The following is a 21645-nucleotide window of genomic DNA, read 5'->3' as shown; positions in this document are numbered from 1 at the left end:
CCTTTGTCCACTTCACAGCACCAGCTCTCCTGTTCTTGCGATACCCTCTCTGGTGGTATGATATACTACCAACTTGTTCCTTAGCAGAAGAGCTGGCTCAGCTAAAGTAGACCACTTGGCAGAGAATTTGCAGTGGCTGAAATGTAAATCAATCACAAGTTGAGTAATGCAGATGGTCAGAAAAGTCATATGAAAAGGTTCCTCATCAACATTTACCAGTTGTCAAAAGCAGAAACTTCCACAGTCAATTCAATTTTGAACGAGATCCTTTGGAACACCACATGCCAGGCAGTTTTCAAAACCTTTCTGCTTTCTTTCAAATGTCCTTTCTCATACTTTGAGGCAGAATTTTCTTGAAACAATTTTTCTAAATATTTATCAAATTTGAGAATAATAATTGTTTTCCTCATTTCTTCTCTCCTCACATCATAATAATCTACAACCCTTTCTTCACAGAGAGTAGAACGAAAACATGAATGGCTGGTTCTAGATCTGGATCTAAAATCAAAGAAGAAAGGAGTGTGCTCATCTTGAATTCTTTGGAGTGAACCATCAGCAAGGTTCTAGATGTCCCGTTGCAAAAAAAAAAAAAATGGCCACATTATCCATCTGTATGAAAGGGCTATCTTCACATGAAAACAGGCTAGTAGATTGGGTTGGAATTTTTATGTATTCAAACTTTTAGTCATAGAACTAAAACTGTAAGTTCAGGGTTTGGACAGCTAAAATAAAAGCCAATCCACCTGAAGTAATCCAAAACCATCAAAAATACTTCTCGGTGGGACAGAGCTTTTAAAGTATATATATATATATATATGCAGTTTTAATGCATGGCATGAAACAATTTCTCTTTCTCTTAAAAACATTATTTTAAATGTAGAGTAAATAGTACCCAGGAGAACACTGCAAGACTAACTGAAGGGCTGCTACAGCATGCATAAAAATGTGAAAATGAAATATTGTTCTTTAATTACGTCAACGAAAAATAAAAAAGGAGATGGAGTTGGGAGTGCTGTGGGAGAATTAATGGAGGATTTCTGAGTTTTTGTGGAAATGTTGTCAAAAGCTTGATGTTAGTTTAATTATTTTGCTATTAAAAAATATTTAACTGGAATTGACATTGTTCTGACATTGTAATATGGTCTCCAAGGACATGCTTGGCAGTGTTGCCCAAAGGCTTTGAAATTGTCATTCGTAATGCAAGTCAGGAATTGCACAGGTGAAACAACCAGGGTCTTAATCCATCAAACACTGTTTGAACTCAACATGCTGGCCTTATCTGACAAGCTCTTTAGTGTGTCTGTTGACAGCTCAAGTCACTCTCCGGCTGGAATAGAATGATGGGTCAAAGAAGGTCAAGCAATGTGGAGCCGTGAGAGCAGTAAAATCCATAGGAATGCAGATATTTCAGAATACCGTTCTGCCAGTTCTTGTTTATATTTTGTTTTGGCGCTTTATATGACAGTTTTATCTAGCCAACTACTTACCATCTCCATTCATTATCCACTGTTAACTTAGAACAGTTTCAAAGCTTCATGGACATACACAAATACAGTTCCAGTTTGTAAACTGAAGTGGGCTTTGCAGAGGAAGTGACTTCACTTCTCTCCTTGACATGAGTGTTTCACTTGCAATAGCTTCACTCTATCCTTGATCTACTGGCAAGACAATTTCTTAATATATGGAAACTCCTCTTTCAAATCTCCATCTTTAACAAAGTGTATGTAGAGTGCTTCTCATTAAGACCTAGCAATACCTAGAAGAGTGACTGTTAACAGTTACTCTCATTGTTCTCTTTGGTATAAATGAAAACAGAATCAGGCCCTGTATTTTATTTCTTGTGGTGTTAACCAAAACAAGAATGTGCTCTCTGCTACTTCTGTGGCAAAACAGTGGTTTGTTTGAACACTATCTGTAGCAGTTTAACAGTATAAAGGATAATCTGACAGTAACCTAGAAAAGGACAGAGGTTTATGCTCCAGACGGACACTTTGGGCAGTGGTGAGGGAGCAATAATCTGCTACACCCAGTAAGAGATGCCTTTTCTTCAAGAGATCATTGAAGTTTTATTCACATATAATCCACCTGTGTTATGGATTAAAGAACTCCATCCTCTCAATCACTTAGTAGGACATTAGTGGAAAATCTGAAGAAAGGAGGAAAACATATACTGAAGACATGCTGGAAAGACACAGGAACTGACAGCCAGTAAGCCAACAGACACAAACAGACTTCCCTCTGAAGAGCTTTTATCAACAGACATTATATCATACACTAAATACACAGCTACATGTAAAGACTGTCAGAGACCCTACAATGGCCTACACAGAACTCATGAAGTTGGACAACCCATAAAAGCAATACAGTACCTTTGAAATAAATACCATTGTGTCATTCAGACTAACTGAATTCCTGGTCCTGAGTGAGAGCCCGTTTTTGACTTAGAATTTTTCTTATACAAAGTAATACTTATGATTCTGAAATTGAACACAGCGTGTCTGAAATAGAAGAAAAATATAAACTCTAGGGGAGATTTACTGTAATACATAACTTCAATTAAAAGTAGGTGTATTTTTAGAGATGAGTATCTTTAGAGACATATATACATTATCCTGGCTAAAATCATTTAACTTAACTGTCAGCATCCTTTTCTTCTGGAGAAAAATATATGACTTGGTATAACATTTTTCTGGTATGTTTTTAGCTGACGTCTTTTTTAGGTATAGGTTACCCACAAAATGTGCACAGAATGAAATGTAGGCATATCTGCAATTCACATAATGTGATATTGTCTCCATAGTCAGATAATTACTGGGATTTGTCCTGCATGTAAGATACTGGTGCAAACTGTAAAATAACTGTTTCCACCTAGCAAAATAAAAATTAGAAGTTCTCTTTGTGATGATACATTTACACATTACAAAGACAATTTACACATGCATATGACAGATTTGGGCTTTAACTCTCACTCAAAAAGAAGAAAAGAACATAGATCACATATACAAATGTTATCCTTACTAATTTCCCTTCTCTCTCTACCAATAGAACTTTAATTTACAAATCTCATTGCTTCAAGAAGCAAAGTTAAATATATTTCCAAAGGGATCTATAAATGAAAAGCTTAGATCCAAGTGATATTTGAGGCACAGTTTTAACTTTATTGTGGGCTTCCTACTCAAGTTTAAGAAAGTTACTGAAGGGTAGGGCTAACGACAGACCTTGGTGCCCAATTATTCTTTTAAGTACATTGGACAAGCTCCGCAAAGCTGTTTAAACTTCGAGTTTCCACTGAAATCAATAAAAGTTAATCTGAATGTCTCAGTGGTCCAGATCATAATGACTACATTTTGCACTTATATTTGTTTGAATCCCCCTTAGTCCCAAACTCCTGTCTAACATTGTCCGTACCTAAAATTCCCTGACTGCTTATATTTCCACCTTAAGGCAAAAATATCCTGATGCTGCCAAGCAGCCTAAAGAACTGGCTCTCAACCAAGTCCCATTGAGTTCCTCAAATTATATATAATTACAAATTTACTGGGCCAGAAAGACACTTAGAAAGAAAGCTAGAAAACAGAGACCGATTCCACACCCTCATGGGATGTAGCAGACAGAAACTGAAGTCTCTGCTCAATATCTAATTATCTATACAAAGCAGAACAATTCCTTTCAAAGACTAAGGAAACATGCCCTATGTTAGAAAATTCACCTTTGTGGCCAAGACAGACCCCGATACACAGTAACTGAGTTCATGTCTCTGCTTTACATCAGTAAAAGCACATGATAAAGATGCTATCTCTCTCCCAAGTTTTCATCATCCCAAGCTATCAGCTCATCTCACAGCTCTGTTTTCAGGAGATGAGGAATAGCATGAGCTCTAGAGGGGGCACAACAATGTGAACAGAAAAAGTAGAGATTGGTAGCATTTTCCAACTCAAACTTAAATTTTTCACCTATGTTGGCAAGAAATAGCTTCTGCTGCATGCCTCTCTTCAGCACTTTTAATTGCTTATCTTGACAGATCCACACTGAGTTTATTGGCTTTTAAGCTGCTTTTACAAACAGTTAAGGGTATGTCCACATCATTTCCAAGGAGTGACAACATGTCTAGCTTTACCTATGTTCCACAAAGGAAACCTGAATGTTTGAAGCAATTAATTCCACTGTACGTGTGGAAGCTAAAAGCTAGGCATTGCCAAATCTAAGTCTATATGGGGCAAATTGGCCAAAGACTGTGAATGGCTTTACAGTCCAGCAGTAAAAAATATAGCTCTCAATCTGTGCTTGAAACAACCCCACTGGAAGGGACAACTCTCCCAGAGCAACCAAAAGCCCTATGTCTAGTTAACACAGTTGGAAAGTAGGAGATGTGGATTCAGATAAATTTTCCAAATCAGGTAAAAAATAAATAAGATGTTTAAGCGAGAATGTACTGCACTCCTGATGAGAGGGCTATTGTACTGTCTGGCGCAACCCATATCACATCAGGCCAGCCAATGAAACAGTGTCTAGCTTGAATCCTGCTGCTACTTAAGCACAAGAGAGGGCTTGAAGCAAATCAGAAGTGCAAAAACTAGATACTCTTGGCCATTATTGTTGGACTTCACAGACATTTGGCACCTCAAGCAACATTTTTACAATCTCAGTATCAACTGCCAAGCGATTAAAATAGCAATTAATTATTAATTAATTTTAGAAACTTAGATTTTAGAAACTTATATTCTAAAGTTTTTCTTTCTTTTTTAAAATGTTTGAATTTGATGACCTTTATACTTAAAGTCATGGGACATCCTGTCAAACTCTTCTAGGCTGATTTCAGGTTTAACCTCTGTACTTTATTCCAAGTCACAGTATTTACAGATCATCACATTTGACACACTTGCACTGCCAGCCCCTTCTGTACTCCAAAACACATCTCCCGATAAAAGTATATAATTTTAAAACAGCAGCATCTTTACATTCTCGTTACAGTCATGAAGTGTCTGAGTCTGAAATTTTTCAGATATGCCTTTAATGTTCCTCATCTCCTGTAATACAGGCCCAGGCATTATTCTCACCAAGATCACTCAGCCTTGATTTTCTGCAGGTTGGATTTCAGGAACCACTTTGTCTTATGTTTGATAACATGTCAATTTTACAGTGAAAGTACACGGTTTGAGAGGTGTCTCTCCTTCAGTACCTTTCAACAAAAGCAAATTCTCATAATATCCTGAAAGAGCATGAGAGATCCCTTCTGCACCAAGGAGATGTGAGATGGCCACAAAACTCTAGTGACACACTGGACTGACCAAAGAATTGTGATAATACATACAAGATTGCACCCTTTGGCTACACGCTGTTTTCCTAAGCTAAAACAGACACTGTCCCAAGTGCTTATTATCCTTATTAATTACATAATGAATATTTGAGTGGCATGCCACAAGCCACTGACATCAGTGAAAAAGGCCTTCCATGATGATTGCAGGCTTCAGAGGAAGCCTGTGGAGAATACCTATCTCTGTGATCAGCTACATCCAAAGAGCTGGAACCCTGAAGCTGAAAGAAATTGGGATGAAGCTCTGTAAACAAATCTTGTCTAATCTGCGGCAAACACTCATTTTCATCAGCTATCAGCATCTTTCCACAGCTTGCTACTATTAGAGCAAGGTATGAAATTCACATGTTCCTAAGTCCCAGAGGCTGAAGGAGTTCCTCTGGGGATCGAAAGACTTAAGAAGCATTGAAAATTATGATTCTTTCAGATCCAATTATAGTGAGTACACAGTTACTAAACATATATACTATACAGTCATTAAAAATGGAGCTACAATTCTTTTTCATTTGCTAGATCTGCACTTTGCATCCAAGCTTGAGAGGAATCAATGGTAGTAAAAGGTACTGCCTTTATTTAACAGAGCTGTATATTAGTGGGCACTCAATGATTGTTATCTTTTTTTATTTTTTTTTTGCAGCAGGAGCCTCAAATATATATTTTAATAGGTAATGCTGTCTAAAATACTATAATCATATTTCAGAAGATTGTGACACAATTAAAAAAAATAGACACCATGCTAATCCATCTATCAACCAGTCAGCAGATCCTATTTTAAACCAGCTGAAATAACTATAAAGTACTGGCGATTAATGTTTACCTAGATTATTCTAATGTTCTCAAAAAAGTTAGTGTGGACTTACTAAAATCAGCTGAATGTAGCTTGTATGTTAACACCCCAAAATACCCGGAGTGCATGAGAACAGACAAGCATTCTTTACGCTTTCCTAATCCCTGCAATTGCTGATATGAAGGGAAAGGAGAAACAGAGGTATGGGCTTTGAGACACAGCACTAATCAGACTGGCTGCTGAGATGCCTTCTTTTATTCTTAACATATTTTGTTTAGCAGGACAACTCATGGGATGACCACAGATAATAAGCTTCTTGCTAAACAGGACAAACAATGAGTTCCTGGTTTAGCCCAACAGAGATTATTCATATTAATACTTAAATCAAACATGTAAACCCTGAATGAGTTAAAAATATGGACAGTTATGGGGGCAATTTTTTTTTTATGTATTTTTTTAATCCCACTTCAACATGATACAGACTTGTCAGTTATTATTCTGTTATCCAGTTAATAATAAAAATGGTCTTACATTAAGGCTGTGTAATGTGCCTACAAGAAGTATACTGAAGGCCGCAAAAGTACCATGGCTGAGTCTCCAAGCTACTTTACAGATAGCAGTGTTTCCCAGAATCTCCTCTAAAGCATCCTCCCAGAGTACTCCCAGAGCTTGGATTAGCAGCCTCCAATTCGTCTTTTATGGTTGCTCGGACAAAAGAATTCCCGTCTGGCTGTCCATGGGACTTTCAGAACCTGTTCAAGCTTCTATATGTGGACAGGTGTATATATATGGGACAAGATTTTCCTTTAATATTAAATTAAGTTTTGTACAGGCAGAAAATACAAAATGATTGTCTTGGCTACACAAAACAGCATTATTAATTTTTTTAAATGATGGTAACACGAGTTTAATTAGAATCAGTGAAGTCCCAATTTCTTAATGTACATATTCTCCTAAGCAGATACTTCGGCTTTCTGAGAATGCAGACAGCATTTACTACAGAATATTATCTTAAAACATTTAGTTAATTTAAAATTAGCCTTTTATGCAGTAGCAAACAAGATTATCTGTTCATTTTTCTTACGGTCAACTGAAGACAAAATGCCTGGCAACAAGAATATAGAATTCTCTAACTTCTTTAACACCCCACAGACTGAAAGGTATTATTCAGGATGCGACCATTCCCTTATCTCAAACAACAGGCATTTATATTTCTCCCTCTCATCTTTATTTAATGATTAATTTTTCCAGGAGGAAAACTGTTGTTCAGAAACTATATGAGGCAATGCAGTACCAAGTTCACATTTAAGATCTAGTATAAAGAAGTTAATGGTTTGGTACTCAAATAATACTGGGGACACTAATAAAGACAGTCAGTGAAATACCATGGCATACCCTCAGGATGACAGAGGGTTTTTATCAACACAGAACTTAATGTAAGGCTCAAACTTCTGCTTTTTCTCATTTATATACTCTATACTACTGTTGCTCCTCAACTTCTTATTCAAAGGGACTTTTTTCCTTATTCTTTGATTCATTGTGGAAAAATATTAGTGACTTCAAATAATGAGAATGAAAAGGCATCCAGAGCAGCTGTTAGATTGCCAGTGAGGAAATATCTAGAACATTAGGCTGATCTACTCAGGGCAGGGATTGTCCCTCCAGCCCACATCTAAATTCTCAAAGACAAATAGACTATCCTTTCTCCTCCTGCTCTCTGGTGTTCTGCTGAAAGTCTTGCACACTAGAGGGAACGGAAAGGGATGACATTAATCACTCCCAATCTTCTCACAGAAGTGGTCTGAAGAATCTGTAATTTCAGGACAACTAAAAATGGATGCAAGAAAGAAAAATCAGGGAATGTGTAGGAAGATAATTACCTCTCCTGGATGAGAGCATTAGTGCCGAGCAATGGAGACCAACAAAGAGATGAAGCATTCCTAATGACAGGGCAATCTTTCAGTCATTCATTATTTTTCTGCCATTCAAGTATTTAAGGGATCAGGAAGATGTCAGTTTTGAAATTAAAACAAAAACCATGATAAATACAAATTAGTAACTCCGGGAAACTACATTCACATGAAAGATCCCAAATGCAAGAAACCTTTGTACACTTCGATGAAAAACAGTGTGTCAAAAAAAACAACAGAGCATTTAGAAGTCATCTTTCCAGCTAGAATATATTTTCTGTATAAACCTCTCCATTCCAGTCAAATCAGTGTTAGAAATTATAGGACCTGTAAAACAGCACAGTATTTGGACTTGAAAACGTGGATTTGTTCCATCACTGGATGATCAAGTTGGATCATACTTCCCAGTTATTTCACCCTCGCGTACCTTTAGTACTTACGCAAATGGAAAGGTTACCTCTTTTGCAAAGTAGTACAAGTTCTCCAATACACTTTCAGTGTCACTGCTCTGAGAGCCATGATGAACATACAATAGACATGTATATTTTATAGCATACATCAGTTTTTAACCAATAATTATTGAACTATATGTTAGAACATAATGATAGTCAGTGGTCCACTGCACTGAATTTGTATTACAATCATTTCTAATAGCGATATCATTACAAGATTATGAGATACATAACAAAGTTTGTACAAAACTAAGCAGACTGAACATGGGGCATCCACATTTTTTCCTGCACAAGTTGCAGATCATGACTTTTGATGCAGGATTTCTACTGGTTCAACAAGAAATGCATGCACAGGACCACATATGAATGTACTGACAGGCAAATTAATGTAATTTGGTCTGATGCAAGTAAATTCAATCTCTGACGGCAGCTACACAATTTACTAAAATGTTTCGTGTTCTTTGAGGTGCATAATAATCCCAAGCAACAGAGAGATTGATTTATATTTTTTTCACAGGGTTAACTGCTCTAATTATTAAATAGCTCTCAACATATGGCAAGGAATCATGGAATTTAAATCAAGAGTTATTTGCTACAAAGTAATCATATAAATGGTTCCCAAATAGAAAAAAACACTTCCAGAAGGTCAGCAGAATCATACTATCCTAACGTAAAGACAATTTCATAAAAATAGTGCTCACATATTTTTCATTAAAAAGCAAACTGCTATTAGGATGACAGTGGCAAATAAAAATTCCTTCAGCTTGTGACTAATTTAATTCATGTATTAACCTGAAAAAAACAGACATTAAAATGTGTTTAAAGATTACCCTTGACATATTCAAGTACCTTAATTCTAATAATCAGAATTTATTAGACTTTTGACAATATTAACTCAAAAGCTTCTACCAATATTTTAATTTAGCAAGCTGCCAAATTATAGAGAAAGACAAAACTTTATCTGATATACCTTCTATAGCTGTTTTTGAGACAGATGACTCATCGCTGAAAAACATTTACGTAGGAAATTATGCACATCCTCTAATGGTAAAACTGATTTTTTTATTCCACTTCCAAGTTTCCAGTGGGTATTTGAAAAAAAAAATAAATCATTCAGCTGTCTTAATCTGCCAGTTTTTTTAAAAGCAGCCAATTGCCATTTTATCTCTCTACTTCAAGAAATATTGCAAAAAACAAAGCAAATGCAGTCTTAATCTACAGGCAATTAAAATGTCCTGCATGATCCTTGTTGAAGACATAACTTTCTCTCTACATGCTACTAATTCTAGAAATTGAATACACTAGTTTGTGCATTAAAAAGATTATTAAAAATGGTCATGAAATTGTGACTCTCAAGAAAACAGAAGCATAATATGTAGACAGGAATATTGCCAGAAGCAACAGATCTATCACAGACCACTAAACAATTCCAACAAAAATGTACCAGCACAAAAGGAAGGCCACACAAACTGTGGGTAGAGAAGGATCTTTATTTTCTATTTAGTGAGGAAGCTGCCTTTGCGTCATTCTCAACCTCCTCAATCAGGTTTCATTAGATATGAAATCTTTCAGGAAGCTGGATGTAAGGAACCATATCTGGTAGGAGGCTAAAGCAAGTCTGAGTTTCACACCACAAAAAAATCCAAAATTAGGCAACTGCTTCTGTACAGCACATCAGGCCTGGATCTGGGTAAAACTGTATTTAGATGGAGTGAAATAAATTGATGGAATTTTGACAAAGAAGAGAGTTAGGTATTTTCTAGAAGAATGCATGAAATGGAGTCCTGGGACTGTGAGGTAGATATACTCCTAGTTTGATATTCAGAAGGATAGAGGGGCAAATATGAAGAAAAAAAAATATATAGAGAGAGAGAGATAAAGAAGAAAAAAGGCAGATCTCCCTCAGGAAAACACTTGAGAAAGGCAAAGTTTAGCATGTTCCTCGGTGTTCCCTGAGGAAGTGCCAGGCTTCAGAATGCACAGACAGCACTGTAAAACTTTCCAGTTCCCCATACACTGCCTATCTAATGATGACAAAGTATACTGCGAATGTCCAATGAAATACAGTACCTCTCCTCAGAGATACTTTTTCCCATATTTAACAGTCTTCAGGACTCTAGGTTATGGTGATGGTGGGAAAAAGATGGCTATAGTCATTTTTAGACTATTAGTCAAGTCCCAGTTTCTGCTGAACATTGAGTAATTCAAGACAAAGACCATAAGAAGGATATATCCTCTGCATTTCTCCAGACCTTTTCTGTTTAACACAAATCTTCTACTCTGAATAATAAACTCAGAAGCTGTGCAACACTGTGCATCCTACTGTCCATAGGCAGTTTCAGCGCTTGATCAACACATATATTTTTATTCAGCTGTCTTCCAGAACTGATGTTCTAAAATTCATTTTTTCACAGTTGCCAATTAAGATGGAAAACTTCAGCCATTATTTCAATGTATTGCTGTCTTCAAGTCATTGAATCTTAGAATAATTCAGTTTAGAAGGACCTCTGCAAGGTCCAAGGCAGACCCAAATCTGAAGACAGATCAGGTTGTACAGGACATATTTTGTCATTTTTTTTAATCTGTGTCTTTAAAGATGGGAGATTCTAACACTTCTCTGAGCAACCATCACCTCTGCGACTGTGTTGAAAATCGCTACCATTGGCCTAATAGTTATGACCTAAAGCTAAAGAGCAAAAAAGTCACATTTTTTCTCTTTTTTATTATGGCTCGTAAAAAAATAATATTGTTACATTGTTTTCAACCACAATCAGGCCTAGTATGGAGAAGAAGCCTGTTACATTATGAAGAATATAAACACGTAGTAAGAGGTGGGTCTCATGGCAGCTTTTTCTGAGGTTCTAAAATACAGGAAGTATAATTAAATATATATTTGCCATTAGACGCTGCAAGAACTAAGCTTAAAAAGAAAAAAAAAAAAACAAACACTTTTTCTATGCAAAGAAGCTGAAGGAGTTACGATGTCTATTTAAGTTGCCATTGAAAATAAAATGTCGACTTTTGCTAATGAATTGTCTTGAAAGAGATAGTTACGCACAACTGTTTGCTTAAAGATTGGTCACTGTTGCATGACCAAAAACATAAACAAAACAGTGATGTTGACTCATACACTGTATGATGTATCTACCATTTTTTCTTAAATTCAGCATACTCATAAGGTCCATTTTGCCAACTCTCTGAAGGGCAGAGTTACTCCAAATATTGTCAGTGTCCTACATATGCTCTGTGCATTTTTATTTTTAGATCAATGCTTTTATTAGCTGCTGGTTCTTCACCAAAACTTTTAAACCTTTAGGTGTTTATACAGTTGAATAAGAGATCTCAACAGCTTCCTTCTTACATTCCTCAGTTGGCACTCTTTTGGTATACATTATTAAAGAAAAGATTTGACATGCATTTGACAAAGATTTGACAAAGATTTGACAACTTTCTGTATGTCTACTATACAAAGAATATACAAAATGGAATACTCCAAGGCTACATCATACCAATAAGCATTCCTGATACTTCCTGATACTGTTTGTAAGTACACCTGTTAGTGTAAGCCAGAACACTATTAATTTTGTATTATGAAATGGGTCTTTATTGCTACAGAATAACTAATGTGGTTTTTGTTTGTTTGTTTGTTTAATTGTAAGCAATATATACATTGATTTCTACATTTTAAATTTACTCAATGCTTGGATAAAATCCACTGATAAAATCCATGAAATTCATTAAAATCCAGTAAACATATCCTGGATGAATTTCTAATATACTTAAATATTTCTGAAAATGTTTCCGAGTTAGTTAATTAAACAATACTTATGCTTCTAATTCAAGTACATACATGGTATCATTTCATAAGAGTAATAAGAATTTTGGAACAACAGAAATGCAATCCTTTGGTCCTTGTCTATCAAAACCAGTCTACCTGAGTGAAAAATAAATCTGTATTTCAGATAGCAAACTGACTGCAAGATTCATTTAACATGGTAAAAGGTCTTACAGGGAAGCAACCAACAGCAGAACACCTCAGAGACCAGCAAGGCCACTGGATTGCAACAGTTTCTCAATAACTTATTATTCTAGGTATGTATTACTAACATATTGGAAAAAAAAAAAAAAAAAAAAAAAAAGGTAATGTTTGTCTTAGCCCATCAAAACTGTCTGAAAAACTAAACAATCCTGTCAGTCTGATTTACAATGAGCTACAATGAGCCCCACAGAAATTTGAAGATACTGCAGTATCTTCTTCCACATCTTAATATCCTTAATAAAGTCTTGGTTTCATCAGCAGCACTTCTAGTATTATAAGCAAATGCTGATACTTTGCCAGGAAAAAGTAAATTAAAAAGATATAGAATATACATGTTCAGTGAACTGGGAGATCTTTTCAGACAAGTTCCTTTTATAGGCGTATAATCTTTACAGCAAAATAGCCAGATTTTTGGTAAACATTGTGAAGCATAACATTTTGTCACTTTGCACTGTGCAACATTTTCCATAATTGCAATACTTCTCACAGTTGTAACGATTTTATTTTCACATCTTCACTGTTGTTTTATTCACAGACTTTCACCTTGAAAAAAAAAGCTCCTCAGCCAGTAACCTATTCTGTAACATTTTCACCGGTTTGTTCTTCAGTGGCACAAGAGTTTCTGAGGGTTTTTATCCCTCCAGTCCCATACTGATTTATTCCCTAGATGATGATGATGATTATTATTATTACTACTATTATAATTATTATTATCAGCAAGTCTAACATAAATTAATCTGAGTTTCTCACTGACTCCTCTGAATGAACTATTAGGACCTAATTAACATTATGTTAATAACTAACAATAACTAACATTATGTGACTCCATGTGAACCTTAAAGAAAAGCATACAGTATTTACTCCTTTGCATCCCAGTATAACTACATACATAGTGGGCTTTCAGAAAATGCAGCTGCTGCTCTGAACTACTCTGCACTACATACAGGCAGAGGCACTACCTTCTCCAAAAGATGAAACTGAAGCAAAGAAGCACTAAGGTAGCAAACAGACTGAGCAAGGGAACAGACTGAGCACATTCCTTTAGAAACAGTAGTGAAACTTTCCTTTAAAAACAGTAGTGATAGCTTCCCTGGAGTGTTCTGCAACAAAAAGAGTCCAAGGGCCTTCTTTTAAGGTGCTCTGAGTGTGTATCAAGCACAACGAGGCTACCAAAAACCTCTGAAGTTTTGAATTCTTGGCTGAAGGACTGCTAAAACAGCTACTGATGTTTCTGAAGCTGATTAAAAACTCTCTGAATCACAGTGACATATAAATATACTGCCCTAAACTTAGCATATTCCAGATTATCAGCACATGATGATGGCTTTGCTTCCTGGTAACCGAAGACATACATATCTCTGATACATACATATCTGAACGCATATAGCTCTCCTGATATTGAAAATGAAGTTCTCTGAAAAAAAAAAAGTCTTCCTTTTTAGCTCGTATTAGTGAGCACATCAAACAACTTTTAATCAGTCTGATTCTCTACACTACTACACCAATTCAAGGCAACAATATATCCACCACTGCAAAGATGGATGATCAAGCCCTTAAACGCTCACTGTTCACCATCTCTTTGATAACAATCATCAGCAATAATTCTCAGTTCTCTTTAGTTTTCCTGTTCAATTTATTTCTAAAATGTTGTGAAAAAAAATATTTCTGTATGTTTCTAACAAAACGCAACAGAGATTCTTGTATAAATCGATCAAACATCTGAAAGTCACCTTGCAGTGGAGTTGGAGCCTTCAAAATGGGACCTCCAATGGTGTGTACCTACTGTCTTATCTTCTTCAGTTCTTTGAATAACCAACATTTATCTCCAATGCCATTCCTGAAGTTGGTGAGATTGATCACAGTTTGTGGAAAGATTCTCAAGAGGTATAAATTTGTGTAGCTATTTTCAATGTCAACACGTTAATTGAAAATTTAGCATCTAGGCTATGAAGCCCAGTCCTCTGTCTTTTCTTCCTACTTCCCACTACTTTTTTTCAACGTTTAAATTTTGTTTTTCCTAATTAGCTCTTGTATTCAATCATATTTTATAAATTTGGGAGAGTAAAATTAACAGGAATTCTACAGATGCTGCAAAAAAGCAATTTCAAACACGAGAAAGGAATGCAGGCTGACTAGCTCATAGAGATAGTAAGCCTATCGAAGTACCCAACATAATATCAAAATCCTAGCACCATCTCCATCACTTCTCCTTTACTTCTCATTTCTGTATTTAAAAAGAAGCTACCATTTAAATAAAAAGTATGCTATTGCTAAAATACCTAATACAAACAAGTATCAAAATATTACAAGAAGGGATTACCTTATTCTATGGCTCAGTTTCCTTTAATCATGGCTGTCCATAGGGCAGAGCAAAGCAGACAGAACATACATAATTTAATTAGTTCCCGGTTTGAATGTAGCTGTATCTCAGCTTCAACATTCTGTTGTCTCACTGTTTAAAAATCTAAAGTCTCTTTTGCTCCCTTGCTCACTTTTAGTGCTCATTGCTTGTAGATTGCTTTTTCTACATGATAATAAAAATCAAAGGATTTACGAAAAAGTTCTATCCAAGCATCTTACAAACATTGCAGCAAATAAATAGAAGAAAATACCTTCATGATTTTGAAGAATATCATAAACAATGGAACTTTTTATGGCTTGTCATTTGCACGGCTGTGTTTCTTCCAAAATAGTGCTAATGTCATATTTGTTTTGAATAGGAATCTGTTTTGAAACAGACGTTGGAATTTATTTTGATTACTAAACAGAAATTGCATGTGAAGTTCAGGTAAAATAGTTCATGTCAAAAATGTGAGGGTAGTCAACACAGTTCCAGCTACAATCCAGTGTTTAGCATAATATGAGTGCAGAGAAAATTTTATCTCCCTTTGAGTATCCTTATGCATATCCATTTCAACGTAGTATGTCTGAGTATTATTTAAGTGCTATGAGATGTCTCTGACTTCAGGGGACAGTGCAGTGTCTTCCGTTCCCTACCCACATCCATTCTGCAAGCTTCTGCATCGCTGTAGTGATCATACATCATTCAAGGATCCCAGATGCTAGGAAGACTTTCCAATAGCCAAAACCTGTTTTGTGAGAGCACTGCATCAACAGTAAACGTTAAAGCTTCCCTAACAGTGCATACAAAATAATTTAGTTCTCCAGTGTATCTTTGTATCAGTAAAGCACCAAGTTACCCACTGAAAACACTCACGCAAAGTCTCACAGTAAAATCCATTATAAATCTATCCCTAAAATCTAGAACAAATTCTCAAGCAATTACTTGGCTGAATTTATATACAGCCTCTGAAAAAACCTTTAAATTTCCATTTTACTGGTCAATAATTAGCTAAAATAACCAATGTTAAGCTAGCACTTTTCATTATTAATAACGTCTGTGAGCTGAGTAATTCTTTACAATGAACTGAATTTTGCTATAAGACATCTCTAAAAATGTCTTTCACAACAGGTGAAAGTGAGCTGGTGAACAACTCTTGCTTTCAGAAAAGACTTTAAAAGAATCTATCTCAGACCCTGGACTGTTCTGGTGTGCCACACGTTAGGCCAGATTGTGATCTCAGTCATAGCAGCCTAGGAGGATAATGCAAGCTGCTATGCCAAAGTAAATGCTCTGCTAGTTTCAATTGAATTATTTCAGAATCATATAAATGTAACTGGAACAGAATTGAACCTAAGGATATTAAATTAATGACATGCAGCATGGTCAAAGTGCTGTAGTCTATGCAAAAGCACTTTCAGAAACTATCAGGACTCACTAGGCACATAGTGTCTTTAAAAAAGGAAAACAATAATAATTTCCATTTTCCTCTTTAGAGTACAGGTTAACAAAGAAAAGGGAATAAATTGCTACAAAATTTCTGAAATAGAAATCTCCATAATTATTAAGCATTATCTAAAAAAGCGTTGTTTGGTGTATTTTATATCATAGATTATCACGACTGAATTTTACAAGTATTCTCTTAAACTATCCGTCCATCCACAACTGAAGGACTCTTGCAGATTAACATTAATGCATCATGAATCATCACGGTTTAATATGCGTGACATAGTTTCATTTCACACATGTTCTGCATGGGTTGATTGCCATGTATGCCAATACCAAACAGATGTTAATTCTTTGATTTTTATGCTCCCAAAGTATATTTTAATTACCTAGAAGGCCTGGCAAAGAAAAAGAGGAAGATATTTTGAAGTAGATTTAATGGAAAATATAAAATACATATATGTTAGCAAATTTGTTTTCAAAATTCATGTTATAAACAATATAAAATTTAATATTCAAAAGAACACATGATATGCAAAGGAACTACAGACTGCTCTCATTAAATAGCACATCCTTTTTCTGTAAACAGGAAAAGAACTTATCATTATTTTTCTAATAAAAACCATGATTACAAGCCCTGCAAATTAAACTCAAGCTTGTGATATGAAATGTTTCTGCAAGTTACCTGCAAAGCACTGTATGTTCATATTATGTCTAAGTTCTTAAAATCAAGTATTTTGCAGAGAAATCGAATCTCCATGTAAAATATCATTATATGGATTCTCACATCTACAATGCTTTAAGTCTCATTTTATGGATTATGTAAATAAAAAGTCCTTAATATAAACTATTTCACAAGTCTCAAGTGTATCAGAGGACAGAACTGAAAAAATGAAGATATTTCAGATTAAGACTAATGTAAAATGAGAAAGCTGTTGCCAGCCAGTGCTAGCTCCCACTTTATGCTGCGTCAGATGCAAGTCAAGATTCTCCAGAACTAGAACAGCAGCAGAGCCACAGGTCAGGATGGAGGAGTGTTTCTTAAAGCTGTGAGCTTTAACTAACTCCTAATTTGATCAAATGGAGTTTCCTGGGGTAATTTCCATGGAGGTCAGAGGATCTTTAGCTTTGATCCTGATCTTACTGAAATCAACAGGAGCAACAACAGCTCCCAGGAATTTTGCACTAGAATTAGCTTTAGTAAGCTGAAACACTCTCCAGCTTGAAAACTACCATTACCAAAACTGTTATGAATAATAATAGTGTTATTATCAATGCATAAATATTTGTTACTCAGTATAAATAGCACATAAATAATAACAGTAGGCAAAGCATTGTCAAAAACAAGGCATCGTGCCCCTCCCCGTACCACACAGATCATTCTGCACAATACTTGCAACACCAAACAAATTATTTAAATTCCTTGCTTACATACTTACATGAGCTGGCATACAGCTTGAAAAAGATAATGTGAACCGACATTTTGGAAAAAAAAAAATGACAGCCATGGCACAAATGCAGGGATTTCTGTCCTCTAGTATTCTCTCTCACCACCACCACCACCCCTTTTTTTTTTAAATGACCAAAGGTACCCAGGAACAAATTCTATTCATGAGTCAAACCCTAATTTTCAAGGAAGTAAAAAATACAACATTCCATTGGATTTACCAGGCCAAGGAATGAATCTAAAATGTGAATTTTACATACCATACAACACACTTGTGCATATTTCTGAAAACATACACTCGTCACATTGCAGGCAATCAAGCCTGTGTTCCTAACTCAAAAAAAAATAAAATAAAATCCTGACTGGAATAACAGATTTAGATGTTATTTTTGTTCTCATTCCATTTTACTATGTTAAATCTCCAGATTTTTTTCTCTTTACTTAAGATAAATGTGTGAAAGTGCCTCCTTTCCATTCATAGATGTTATCTTCCTCAAACTTCAAATGATTCAACTGTGTGAATATAGAGTTATAAATAATTTATAAAAATACATATCAGTTGTTAGGGAAAAAAAAAAAGAATATCACCGCATAAAATCTGTACAGTAAAACTGGCTTTTTAAAATCAATCTTTAATTGTTTTTTTTTTTACCTCCTAATCCAGGTCTAAGACGATTATCATAACCATCCAGAAGTCTGTCTAGAATTCTTGTAAAGATGGTGATGTTATTCTTAGCTTCGTCTTCCAGGGAGTCAGCCAGCACTGATCTAAATGGACATTTTACATTTTAGAAAGTGCTAGATATGTTTTTATGTACACTCAACATGCAGTTTTTGCCGGCTGGCCTTGAATATTTACCTTTTTGCCTTCTAACATGAAGAGTGCAATTAAGAGTCTACAAATACACAATTTATGTATAACATGGTCAGAAACATAACAGTCTATGGCATATCACTTAAAATTTCCTGGTAGTGATTCTCCAGTAGCCTCTACTTCTATCCAGTATTACATCACAGTGAGGCTGCACTAACACATTTGGCTGTCCAGGTACAAAAACGTGAAAGAGCTTCCCAGGTCCCAGTGGCATGTCACTCCCAGACTGATAACCTGAGTTCCCACACACAAAACCGTCTCCTTCAAGCTCCATCCTATCAGTCCGCACCTAAGTGCACTCTCTGGATAAATCCTGTGGATATGCCTCCACCCAATGGTCATGTTAAGTACATGACCAGAAGAACTAACGAGGGAAAACTCCAGCAATCATGCTCAGGGAGTCCTCTGATGTCAGTATTTGGTGGGTGGGAACAACGATGCTGACTAGCAAGCTGCAGGATAGCTGCGGTTAGCCTTCCTGTTTCTAAATGCTGTTTTGTTATAAAAAGCACACTATCTGAGGTTCCACTAGATGCAGACAAACCTTACAAAAGTTAGATAGAAAAAAACATATATGTAGTGTCAAGAAGAATCTATAGGTCATCAATTGCTTCAAACTTTCCCAACAAAGAAAGAGATGTTCCAGTATTTATGGGTCATATATTTGTGGAATAGACTAGGGGCTGGAGCATGAACCTGCTGCCCAGACAGGGGTGGTTAGGAACAGTCCTCCCAGACCTGGACACCCAAACCAAAGGTTTTGCACACTAGGAAAACCCTACCTTGCAGAAACCCTTACACATGCAAATGTTACTGTACCAACAATTTTAAGTACCATGCATGTGAAATGCACGAGCTCATCTATTGTACCTACTTAATACCAGAGCATTAGGTATTAAGGAAGCAAAGCATCATTTGCTACATGCACTATTATTTATAGCTTTTTTAGCCATCTACATGTTTAATCTGAAATTTTGGGTAGTTATCATCCCTAAATAAACTACTGTTCAAGGCATTCTGAATGACTAATTACACCATAAAAACGAACATGTTTTCTTCCTACTCTAAACCAGAAGTGGGTTTAGGTGACATTTTCTTTCAAGCAAGATATAAAATGACTAAAGACATGGCTTTTTGTTGGTCCCCAATTCAACAGCATGGAGGAAGTATTTACATGTAAATCATTGCAGTCTGTGCTTTCCATTATACAAACCACATAATCAACCCAAATCAGATAACTTATAAAACAAATACCAAAATATCATGTGTGATATTACTGATGTGTGAGTTTATTCTTAATTACTGGATGATTCACATTTTATTTTATTTTTTAATGTATTTCTGTGCTTTAAGTATCTGCCATTTTTAAGCTTCTTTTTCAGATATCACAGTTTTTTGAAGTCAGGATACCATGAAAAAAACTAGATCATACAATTGTATCAAATTAGGGTTTCATCCTGCAAACTTTACTCAGGCATAAACTCCTTAATTACGCATGTAGCCTCTTTGACGTCAGTGCGATTACTCACTTGAGTAGGGCTTGCAGGATCTGGCCCACTGTGACTCAACTAATACTGCACCATTGTTAGGTATAAAGTGAAATAAGAAATATAGTTTCAGGAAATATTTTGTTCACTAGGAAATAGACAAAGATGAATGTAGACATTTTAAATCATCTGAAACTTGCATTGTTTAGCTTATGACCAGTACCGTATTAGGTCAAGACCTACTGCAGTGAGAACCACAGCAAGTAAACCAAAGTTAAAAACTACAATTTAGGGATGTTTAGGGACCGTGGGAAACACAAAACTAATTGTATGATTAAAATTACTTTCTCTTACGTTGTCACTTTAGAAATGGGGAACTTCAAACAAAATAAAAAAGTTGATTAATAAATGAAGCTATTGTTTTATTATATGCGATTGTGAAGTTGTATGCTATCTCCACCTAGAGGTGTAAAGCTTAAGTATCATTCTAAATTCTGTTATGTTGACCAAAAAAGAGACCAAAAAAAAAAAAGACATGCCCGTATTTAAAAAAAAAAAAAAAAAAGCCAGCATTATTTTAGACTATGATTTGCTATTTGACCACAATAATCTGTTTCTACATCTTAACTGTTCTGTATGGTACAGAATCATTGTGATAGGGTAACTCCAATATATCTTTAAGAATCAGATTTTACAATAAGGCATTTAAAATTTAGTTCTTCTTTGACACAATGAAATAAAGCATCAATTCACAAACTGTTTAAGGACAAGTCGTTAACATTTATATGATCCCCGGACTGCCTTCTCCCACGACATTTGCTCTGGAAACTATGTAATACTGCATTCGAACAGCTAAGAGAGATTTATACACTCCACTTCTATAACCTCTCACACAAGCTTACCCTTAGAAGATCACAACATATATGTTTGCACCGAACGACACAATTAAACATCCCCTCACCTTGTTGGTAGCCACACCAATAAAACGAGAAGAACCAACTGCATCTTGGAGAGTGCCAGCTTCCTCTTCATCGCCGCTCTTTGCAAAACCTAACGGTGCAAGAAAAACACAAACCCACTCTCAGCTACAGTCAGGCTCCGCCAGGCAGCGGTTTCAACTTAACCCAAAGAAAAAAATATGTCACTTCGGTGGAGAAGGGAAACCGCCGGGTTATTTCTGCAGCACTTTTCACTACTAGCAACTTATTGTATCTCCATCTTTCCCAGCGATCCTGCTCTGTGCAAAGAGGCAACGTATGACCAAAAGTGGCATGTGAGCAGACGCATCAGATGCTTTCCTTTTCCGTAAGCTGAAAGCCCCAAGACGAAAAAAAAAAAAAAAAAAAAAAAAGACGCATGTATAAAAAGACCGGGGTTTAACCATTCCTCGCCTCTCTACGGCACACCGCAGCCGAGGGAGGGGGGCCACGGGGGTGTCACAGGGCTCGGCGAAGGGACCGCGGTCGAGCCGCCCCCAGCCGAGCGCCCACCGCCGGGGGGGGGCAGCCCCCGTTAGTGGCCCTGCAGCGACCGTTAGCGGCCATAGGG

The 21645-nt window shown here is 36.1% G+C and overlaps 1 protein-coding gene across 1 annotated transcript in view; it reads right to left on the bottom strand.

The window, feature by feature from the left end:
* GABRA2 (gamma-aminobutyric acid type A receptor subunit alpha2) overlaps window positions 1–21336 on the bottom strand; it is a 56172-nt gene extending 34836 nt beyond the window's left edge. Inside the window, exons 1-2 of the mRNA XM_035553492.2 lie at window positions 21059–21336; window positions 18389–18504 (exon numbers count right to left, since the gene is read on the bottom strand). Of these exons, the coding sequence (XP_035409385.1) occupies window positions 18389–18504; window positions 21059–21129 (187 nt within the window). The 5' untranslated portion in view covers window positions 21130–21336. The remainder of the gene's footprint in view (window positions 1–18388; window positions 18505–21058) is intronic.
* Window positions 21337–21645: the final 309 nt, after the last annotated feature.

The sequence above is a fragment of the Cygnus atratus genome, chromosome 4 (genome assembly GCF_013377495.2).
Source record: "Cygnus atratus isolate AKBS03 ecotype Queensland, Australia chromosome 4, CAtr_DNAZoo_HiC_assembly, whole genome shotgun sequence".
Taxonomy (NCBI): domain Eukaryota; kingdom Metazoa; phylum Chordata; class Aves; order Anseriformes; family Anatidae; genus Cygnus; species Cygnus atratus.
The sequence above is the reverse complement of the archived record's forward strand: the minus strand, read 5'-3'. Positions and strand labels throughout refer to the sequence as shown.